The sequence below is a fragment of the Oratosquilla oratoria genome, chromosome 12, assembly GCF_046742065.1.
Source record: "Oratosquilla oratoria isolate Oo_2021 chromosome 12, ASM4674206v1, whole genome shotgun sequence".
NCBI lineage: Eukaryota > Metazoa > Arthropoda > Malacostraca > Stomatopoda > Squillidae > Oratosquilla > Oratosquilla oratoria.
Genome location: NC_134788.1, coordinates 24,258,865 through 24,268,864, shown reverse-complemented (window position 1 = coordinate 24,268,864; position 10,000 = coordinate 24,258,865). Strand labels below are relative to the sequence as shown.

The following is a 10,000-nucleotide window of genomic DNA, read 5'->3' as shown; positions in this document are numbered from 1 at the left end:
TGAGGGAGCGTGGGCGGCGACCGATGGGTCTGTGGGTGCTGGGGCGGAGGCGGAGGCGGTCGAGTGGGCGTGGGCGGAGGAGGCTGGGGAGGGAAGGCGTGCGGGTGATGTGGGTGTGGGTGGTGGGCGGGGGGGAGATGCTGATGCTGTGTGGGCGGAGGCGGAGGCGGCGCCTGCTGTTGCTGCATGGGCGGTGGCGGTGGCGGCGGGTGCTGGACGGGCGGCGTGTGAGCGGGCGGACGCGGGTGCAGGCGGTGGTCCTGCGGTCCGCCGCCGCCGCCGCCGCTTGCGGCGGCGGGCTGCGGTGCCACGGCGGGCATCAGGAGTACAGGAGGGGCGCCAGTGCCAACGACGTGGGCGTGCGGCGGCGGTGCCAAGGCCGTGGACACGAAGGTGGGCGTGGACGGCCGAGGGGCGCGGCACTGATGGTGATGGTGATGATGATAGTGATGTCTCTGAGGGGCACCACCACGACTGACAACAACGGAGGAAGGTCCGGACGGCTTCGTGTGACTCGTCGTCGCCTCCTGCGGGAGATGATGATGATGATGATGGTGGCTCCTTGCGCGAAGGGCGTGAGCGGGCAGGAAATAGGAGGCGCCCTCCTGGGTGGCTGGGGCGCCCATGCGAGTCTGGGGCGTGGCGGGGGAGGCGCGTGTACCGCGAGACGTGGCAGCAGAGCCAACGCCCGCCCGGGACATCCCACGACTCAAGTCTCTTCCTCCTCCTCCTCCTCCTGACGAAGGCGCCGACGAAGGGCAGGACGGACGGAAGGTCCCCGAAGCGCTCCTGACGAAGGCGAGCGGGCGGGGGACGTCGGTGGTGGAGGCAGTGTAACGACGAAGGCGACGACGAAGACGACCTCCTGCTCCTGCTGGGGGAGGAACGGGCGGCGACCTGCGGCGAGGAGCGCGTCACGAATGAGGTTCTCTTCCGTGTGGGGGGAATTCGTCGTCTTCTCTATGGGATACACGGCAATCTTAGCACTAAGGGCACAGGTGGTCGAGAAACAATTTCAGGTTGTTTAGGTTAGATTACGTGTTTACAACATATATGTGTGTGTGTATTATTCATATATATATATATATATATATATATATATATACACACACACACACTAGAAAGAATATTAGCTATAATCACATCACTATTAACCCATTCAACTCCGATGACAAGATGTCTTGTCATTTGGTCAAATAAAACAAAAAATCATAAAACACCAAAATGTTTGATCAAACACCAGAAAAATATGACGTCAGTCCTCGCTTCGCTGCGAGCGAAGCGAGGATTGACGTCATATTTTTCTGGTGTTTGATCAAACATTTTGGTGTTTTATGATTTTTTGTTTTATTTGACCAAATGACAAGACATCTTGTCATCGGAGTTGAATGGGTTAACAGGCTACCCCCACGGAAAAAAAATACACACAACCCCCCCACCCCCCACCCCGGGTCCTGGTTATACGAGATATTTGAAATTCTCAACGATGAGAGGGAAGTCGGGAACAAGTTCCTGGCCGCGCATGTCGACACCCCAATCTGGAACGTTTTCCCAAACGGAAACGTTCTTGGTCCCCACCGGAAACGTTTTGGGTCCCCAACGGAATACGTTAACATTCATCTAGTTGACAAGCGAACGTTATCACAATATTTATTTTTATTTATTCATTTATTTTTTTTTTTGTCTAAGATAATTAGGGATATACAGATGCCATTTTTTTTATTGTCGATGTTAACGCCGATTCCATTTTATATAATTACAGTTTTTAACAAACTTGATTAAAAACGTTAATAAAATACATGATACTATTTATGCCAATTATGCCGATTCCACTTTATATAGTTACAGTATATCAGTTTTTAATATAAACTTTATTAAAAACGCTAATAAAATGCATGTGATACTATTTAGAAAGATGCCAGATTTTTTTTTATTTAGCGATTTTTAAACCTCTAAAGTCTACTTGCAAAAATTTTATTTTCGAATATTTAGTAAGCCAAAGAGGATAAAGATGTATTGTTATGTATTTACTTGTCAATAAATAAAATCGGTCGCGTCCACGGACATCCGTTTCCCCTATTAAGCATTTTTATTGTAGAAAGTTTGCCGTAGAAGAAAAAAAAAAAAAAAAAAAAAAAAAAAAAAAATTAAATACAATAAAATTAAAACAAATATGATAATAAAATGAAATAAAATAATCTTATCCATGTACAAAGATCAAATTAAAAATTAATATAATTGGCCCTAACAGTTACTCCCAAGTCTGCCGATGTTACTTCCGCTTAATTTGTTGTAGAAACTTTGCTATTTCGAAAAATAAATAAATAAATAAAATAAAAAATAAGTACAAAAATCAAATTAAAAATTAACATAACTGGCCCTAACATTTACTTCGATTTGTGTCAATATTACTCTCGCTTAATTTCAAAAAACAAAAACAAAAAGTTATTTTTAGTATAATTTTAAATAAGTACAAAAATCAAATTAAGAATTAATATAATTGGCTCTAACATTTACTCCCAAATTGTGCTGATTTTTTAAAAGTTCTTCTGGTGGTACATCCTCGCGTCTAGAGATTTTATCACCTCTGCATAATTATTTTTCGAAACGTGTATTATGACTCTAGACGGCAGCATATTCCACTACCACAACATATTCCTAGCCACCTCCTCCCCTAAGGTTGTGATGCTATGCGAAAATAGAATGAAGCAATGATTATTTGGTAGTGGTGTCTCATATAGCACATAATATGCTGCATGGCCCTATACAACCACGAGAACAATGAATAATTGGTGAATTACTGAATCGGCATCTGCATCGGCAAAATATTGCCGATACCGAATCCCATAAAAAAAAAAAAAAAATAATAATAATTATCGCCGATGCCGATTTCCCAAAAAGTGCCGATTCTTGCCGATGTCGATTAATCGGCACACCCGTAATGATAATAAAGATACATTACATGTATATATAAATGTATGGTTGTGTGTGTGTGTGTGTGTGTTTTTAACTATTGCCGGCTTACGCTAACTACCAAGGAGGTACCTCGGGTCTTTATGACTATAAATAGATGAATAAATAATTTATCTAATTAACTGATTCACAAAAATTAGGAGATCACCATCCTGGTCTTGCATGTTCCATGTCTCTCTCTCTCTCTCTCACACACACACACATGACATGTGTAGGCAAACATCAAACTTATGTACACAATTTCTTTTTCGCTGTTTGGTTCATTTTCCACCACGTCCGCTTGCCCCAAAAGTAGGATGAACAGAGGGGAGGGAGGAAGGGAGGAAGGCAGGTTGGTAGGTAAGTAGGTAGAGTGGTAGGTAGGTAGGGTGGGTGGTAGGTAGGTAGGGTGGGTGGTAGGTAGGTAGGGTGGGTGGTAGGTAGGTAGGGTGGGTGGTAGGTAGGTAGGGTGGGTGGTGGGTGGTAGGTAGGTAGGGTGGGTAGTGTGTGGTAGGTAGGTAGGGTGGGTAGTGTGTGGTAGGTAGGTAGGGTGGGTGGTAGGTAGGTAGGTAAGGTGGTAGGTAGGTAGGTAAGGTGGTAGGTAGGTAAGGTGGTAGGTAGGTAAGGTGGTAGGTAGGTAGGGTGGGTGGTAGGTAGGGTGGGTGGTAGGTAGGGTGGGTGGTAGGTAGGGTGGGTGGTAGGTAGGTAAGGTGGTAGGTAGGTAAGGTGGTAGGTAGGTAGGGTGGGTGGTAGGTAGGGTGGGTGGTAGGTAGGGTGGGTGGTAGGTAGGGTGGGTGGTAGGTAGGGTGGGTGGTAGGTAGGGTGGGTGGTCGGTAGGTAGAGTGGGTGGTAGGTAGGTAGAGTGGGTGGTAGGTAGGTAGAGTGGGTGGTAGGTAGGTAGAGTGGGTGGTAGGTATGGTGGGTGGTAGGTGGTAAGGTGGTAGATAGGGTAAGATGGTAGGTAGGGTGGTGGATGGTAGGTAGGGTGGGTGGTAGGTAGGATGGGTGGTAAGTAGGGTGGGTGGTAGGTAGGGTGGGTGGTGAGTAGGGTGGGTGGTATGGAGGGAGGGTGGTAGGTAGGGTGGTTGGTAAGTAGGGTGGGTGGTAGGTAGGGTGGGTGGTAAGTAGGGTGGGTGGTAAGTAGGGTGGGTGGTAGGTAGGGTGGGTGGTAAGTAGGGTGGGTGGTAAGTAGGGTGGGTGGTAGGTAGGGTGGGTGGTAAGTAGGGTGGGTGGTAAGTAGGGTGGGTGGTAAGTAGGGTGGGTGGTAGGTAGGGTGGGTGGTAGGTAGGGTGGGTGGTAAGTTGGTATGATGGGTGGTAGGTATGGTGGGTGGTGTGTGGTAGGTAGGTAGGGTGGGTGGTAGGTAGGTAGGGTGGGTGGTAGGTAGGTAGGGTGGGTGGTAGGTAGGTAGGGTGGGTGGTAGGTAGGTAGGGTGGGTGGTAGGGAGGTAGGGTGGGTGGTAGGTAGGTCGGTCGGGTGGTAGGTAGGTAGGGTGGGTGGTAGGTAGGGTGGTGGGTAGGTAGGGTGGTGGGTCGGTAGGGTGGTAGGTCGGTAGGGTGGTAGGTCGGTCGGGTGGTAGGTAGGTAGGGTGGGTGGTAGGTAGGTAGGTAGGGTGGGTGGTAGGTAGGTAGGTAGGGTGGGTGGTAGGTAGGTAGGGTGGGTGGTAGGTAGGTAGGTAGGGTGGGTGGTAGGTAGGTAGGGTGGGTGGTAGGTAGGTAGGGTGGGTGGTAGGTAGGTAGGGTGGGTGGTAGGTAGGTAGGTAGGGTGGGTGGTAGGTAGGTAGGTAGGTAGGGTGGGTGGTTGGTAGAGTGGATGGTAGGTAGGGTGGATGGTAGGTAGGGTGGATGGTAGGTAGGGTGGGTGGTAGGTAGGTAGGTAGGGAGGTAGGTAGGTAGGTAGGGTGGGTGGTAGGTAGGTAGGGTGGGTGGTAGGTAGGTAGGGTGGGTGGTAGGTAGGTAGGGTGGGTGGTAGGTAGGTAGGGTGGGTGGTAGGTAGGTAGGGTGGGTGGTAGGTAGGTAGGGCGGGTGGGTGGTAGGAAGGGTGGGTGGTAGGTAGGTAGGGTGGGTGGTAGGTAGGTAGGGTGGGTGGTAGGTAGGTAGGGTGGGTGGTAGGTAGGTAGGGTGGGTGGTAGGTAGGTAGGGTGGGTGGTAGGTAGGGTGGGTGGTAGGTAGGTAGGGTGGGTGGTAGGTAGGTAGGTTGGGTGGTAGGTAGGTAGGGTGGGTGGTAGGTAGGGTGGGTGGTAGGTAGGGTGGATGGTAGGTAGGGTGGTTGGTAGGTGGTTATTGTGGTAGGTATGATGGGTGGTAGGTAGTTAGGGTGGGTGGTAGGTAGGTAGGGTGGGTGGTACGCAGGTAGAGTGGTAGGTAGGATGGGTGGTACGCAGGTAGAGTGGTAGGTAGATTGGGTGGGAGGCAGGGTTGTACGTAGGTAGGGTGGTAGGTCGGTAGGTAGGTTGGTACGGTTGTACGTAGGTAGGGTTCTAGGTAAGTATGGTGGTAGATAGGTAGAATGGGTGGTAGGCAGGTAGAGTGGTAGGTAGGGTGAGTGGTAGTTAGGTGGTTATTGTGGTAGGTATGATGGGTGGTAGGTAGGTAGGGTGGGTGGTAGGTAGATAGGGTGGGTGGTAGGTAGGTAGGGTGGGTGGTAGGTAGGTAGGGTGGGTGGTAGGTAGGTAGGGTGGGTGGTAGGCAGATAGTGGTAGGTAGGGTGGGTGGTAGGCAGATAGTGGTAGGTAGGGTGGGTGGTAAGGTGGTAGGTAGGGTGGGTGGTAAGGTGGTAGGTAGGGTGGGTGGTAAGGTGGTAGGTAGGGTGGGTGGTAAGGTGGTAGGTAGGGTCGTAGGTAGGTAGGGTCGTAGGTAGGGTGGTAGGTCGGCAGGGTGGTAGGTAGGGTGGTAGGTAGGTTGGTACGGTTGTACGTAGGTAGGTACGGTTGTAGGTAGGTAGGTACGGTTGTAAGTAGGTAGGGTGGTGGTAGGCAGGTAGAGTGGTAGGTAGGGTGGGTGGTAGGTAGGGTGGGTGGTAGGCAGGTAGAGTGGTAGGTAGATTGGGTGGGAGGTAGGGTGGGTGGTAAGGTGGTAGGTAGGGTGGTAGGTCGGTAGGTACGGTTGTAGGTAGGTAGGTACGGTTGTAGGTAGGTAGGTACGGTTGTAGGTAGGTACGGTTGTAGGTAGGTAGGGTTGTAGGTAAGTATGGTGGTACGTAGGTAGGATGGGTGGTAGGTAGGTAACTATGGTAGAAACGCATCAAGGGTAGAGAACGCGCACATATATGTGTATGTATGTACGTATGTGTATACGTGTGTGTGTGTGTGTGTGTGTGTGTGTGTGTGTGTGTGTGTGTGTGTGTGTGTGTGTGTGTGTACGTGTTCTCGAGAGTATAAGCGAATGAATGAATTTTTCCTTGGTATCGTAAAATAAAGGAAGGTGTTGGGAGGGAGGGTGAGGGAGGGAGAGATGGAGGGAGGGTGAGGGAGGGAGAGAGCGAGGGAGTGGGCGAACCTCGTGGGCGTGTTAGGAGTTGCCTAGCGCCAAATCACCCCTGACCTTTTGCTGCGATGGTGTGGGCGGTTGTGGTAGTGGTGGTGGCCGAAAAATAGAAAATAAAACAAATAAAAAATAAATCATAAACATACAAAATTACAAAAAAAACAAACTATAAACACACAAAATTAAAAATTAATCAATCTTAAAAAAAAAAAAAAAAAAAAAATACACAATACCGGAACACGCATCTGCCCCCACTCCCTCCCCCCCTCCCCTAATAAATACGCCTAGAACTGTCCGTACGAGTAATACTCTAGAGAGAGAGAGAGAGAGAGAGAGAGAGAGAGAGAGAGAGAGAGAGAGAGAGAGAGAGAGAGAGAGAGAGAGAGAGAGAACCAACATATCCCAATCTCCCGCAAACACGTATGTACTCACGCGCGCGCGCGCACGCACACCCACACCCACACCCACACACACACACACAATCATGCCGAAAAAGCATGTGAAAAAATGTATATGATAAAAACAATAAATAAAAATTATAATAATAATACAACAATAATAAAATAAGAACGATAATAAAAACAATAATTATAAATGCATAATAAAAACATTAATAAAAAATATAATACAACAATAATAAAAAACAAGACCAATAATAGTATATGAAAAAAAAAAATGGACTACACGCATTGCTCACATTATTTGCCACCAAATTCTCGAAAAACTTATTTCCAATACTGCATCCTAACAATATTATTAATAATAAAATAATAATAATAATAGTAAAATAATATCAATAGTTCTAATAAACAGATAAATGAAAAATAATAAAAAAAGTAAAAGTCAACTTTCAACATCGGCACCAATTTGTTAACAAATTGGGAACTGGACGCGGGCTCACTGTAGAGCACTACGCAAAAAACTCGGTAGAGGCAATATATTATAATTTCTAGAACTCCTCTCTTCTCTCTCTCTCCCCCTCTCTCTCGTCGTCTTTCTTCATCCCTCTCTCTCTCTCGTCGGTCTCTCTCTTTCTCGTCGCCTCTCTCTCTCTTCATCTCTCTCTTTCTCGTCGGTCACCTCTCTTATTAACCCGTTCAACTCCGATGACAAGATGTCTTGTCATTTGGTCAAATAAAACAAAAAATCATAAAACACCAAAATGTTTGATCAAACACCAGAAAAATATGACGTCAGTCCTCGCTTCGCTGCGAGCGAAGCGAGGATTGACGTCATATTTTTCTGGTGTTTGATCAAACATTTTGGTGTTTTATGATTTTTTGTTTTATTTGACCAAATGACAAGACGTCTTGTCATCGGAGTTGAATGGGTTAATGTTTTGGGTGATTACTACTGCCTAGAACAAAGTGAAAAATAATTCTATGCATAAAAAGACATGGTCTGAAAATGCTATTCCTAGACTATTAAAATAATAATAATAAAATAATAATAATGAAATAATAATAATAATGAAATGACGCATCTGTAGTACTCAGAACTGAAACAAATCCTGCATGATCTCATCTGTTGTATTACAACACTGCGTGGGTCCTTCTTGAGGTTCAGGATTTAATTATTCATCTATTTATTTATTATTCATCTTTTATCTATTAAATATCGATACCTATTCATTTTATTTTTTCGGCATCCGACCTATTTATGGACCAAATGGTCTCCTGTCGGCATGCTCCTCCTTTGTAATACACACATACACACACACACAACTACTTGATAAATCATAAAGTATTTTTTCTTTTTCGCTATAGAAAAACACTACCAGGAACTGTTAGGACCTATTACGAATAATAATAATAATAACAATAATAATAATAATAGAAAATAGAAAATAAAATATATGTGTATATATATATATATATATATATATATATATATACACATATATATATATACATATATATATAATATAAATAAAAATAATATCGATAAGAACAATAAAACATAAAACAAAAAATAATTCAAATAAATAATAAATAAAACAATAATAATCAATAACTATAATAATAATAATAATAATCAATGATAATAAGAAATCACCAAACACCCCCCACACCTGAATCAAGCTCACTTCAATCTCTCTCTCTCTCTCTCCCCTCTCTCTCTCTGAATGAACACAAGAATATATACGTGGCCTCGACAACCCCCCCCCTTCTCCCAATGTCCGGGAGGAGGGGGGGAGGGGGGGACCGGCAACCCCCCTACTCCCCCCCACCCCTTCATCTGAGATCCCTATAGTACAAAAAAGGGGCAAGGCTGTACATATCCTCTATCATTATGTCCTTTTTCTTGTGGTCTGTGTGTGATTTAATTAAAATTGGGATTTTTCGTCTCCATAATACACATATACGTACATACACATGTACATGCATGCATACACGTACATAGCAGTATTTCCTTACGTGGGTAAATTTATCCACGGATAAGGGATGGGCAATTTCATACATATATATATATATATATATATATATATATATATAAATTCATCAAAAGAAAAAATGCATACACACACAAATAATCAATAAACAAATATTCTTAACATTGGTCTACTTTCTTAAAGAGTCTTTATATGTACCTATTTATCTTGAAGCGAAATTAAATCTACACATTCCCCAAACTCGTAACTGTGCTACCCAAAAACCCAGTGACTGTGAAATCCATATCACACAGGCTTACCAATTCTGGTTCAACGAAAAGTTGGTAGCCCTGATTTCGGGAACTGCACTTTGGGCCACCATGTCACGCAACGTCTTGTGATGACACGATACAATTCAGGTTTTCCGATACCAAAGGCTCGATTTCGATACTTCCGATACCTGTAGCGATTATCATAAATTCGTGGTTTATTTCCAAGGACTATGGTTGGTTTTTGGGGAGAAATAAATTATCTATGAATAAAAGTAATATTTATCAATCTTAACGGACACTAAGAGCAGTATCGTACCGGTATCGGAAGTTGGGAAGTATCGGAACTAGAATCGGAAACATAAATGACGTGTGTGTGTGTGTGTGTGTGTGTGTGTGTGTGTGTGTGTGTGTGTGTGTGTTTACTGACGACAATATTACAGTCAATATATACTAATCATGTGTTTACAATCAACACTACGATTATGCTCCTTCCGGGGCCCCAAAACTTGATAATGCTCGTTACGGGGACCCAAAAGGTTATGATGCTCAGTCCAGGGCCCCGAATTTACCTTCAAACTGGTTCACTATATTGCCACATTATACATTCGTTCTTCCAGCTGCCGCCAGGCGATTTTAATCAAACACCAGAACACGTATTGGGGTCCCGGTCCATCTACAGTTTCATTACAGGGGCCTCCGAAAGCCACAAAACGATTGAATCACAGATCAAGGATATGACACTAAAATTTTACTAAGACCTCTGTGTGCGTGTTCTTTGATCAAGTGCTGGACTTGTGATCGACAGCTGTTTCCCATCAGGATGAGAGCTCCAGATGATGAACTGCCCGATCACAGGTCCGCGTGCATGATCAAGGGGTACAGTAACAGTGAGGAGAGAGAAGAAGAAGGAAGAAAAAAAA

At 45.1% G+C, this 10,000-nt stretch overlaps 1 protein-coding gene across 11 annotated transcripts in view; it reads right to left on the bottom strand.

Moving 5' to 3' along the window:
• The window catches only part of LOC143031119 (transcriptional regulator protein Pur-beta-like), a 332,337-nt gene that overhangs the window by 121,139 nt on the left and 201,198 nt on the right, over positions 1–10,000 (bottom strand). For 5 of the 11 annotated variants that reach the window (XM_076194585.1, XM_076194586.1, XM_076194581.1 and 2 more), the window contains exon 2: positions 1–960. This exon is cut by the window's left edge and continues 461 nt beyond it. The exons of 2 other annotated variants lie outside the window; for them this stretch is intronic. In XM_076194585.1, the coding sequence (XP_076050700.1) occupies positions 1–701 (701 nt within the window). In that variant the 5' untranslated portion in view covers positions 702–960. Of the gene's footprint in view, positions 987–10,000 lie in introns of all 11 variants that reach the window. 4 more of the 11 variants (XM_076194582.1, XM_076194583.1, XM_076194590.1 and 1 more) reach the window with 2 other exon arrangements.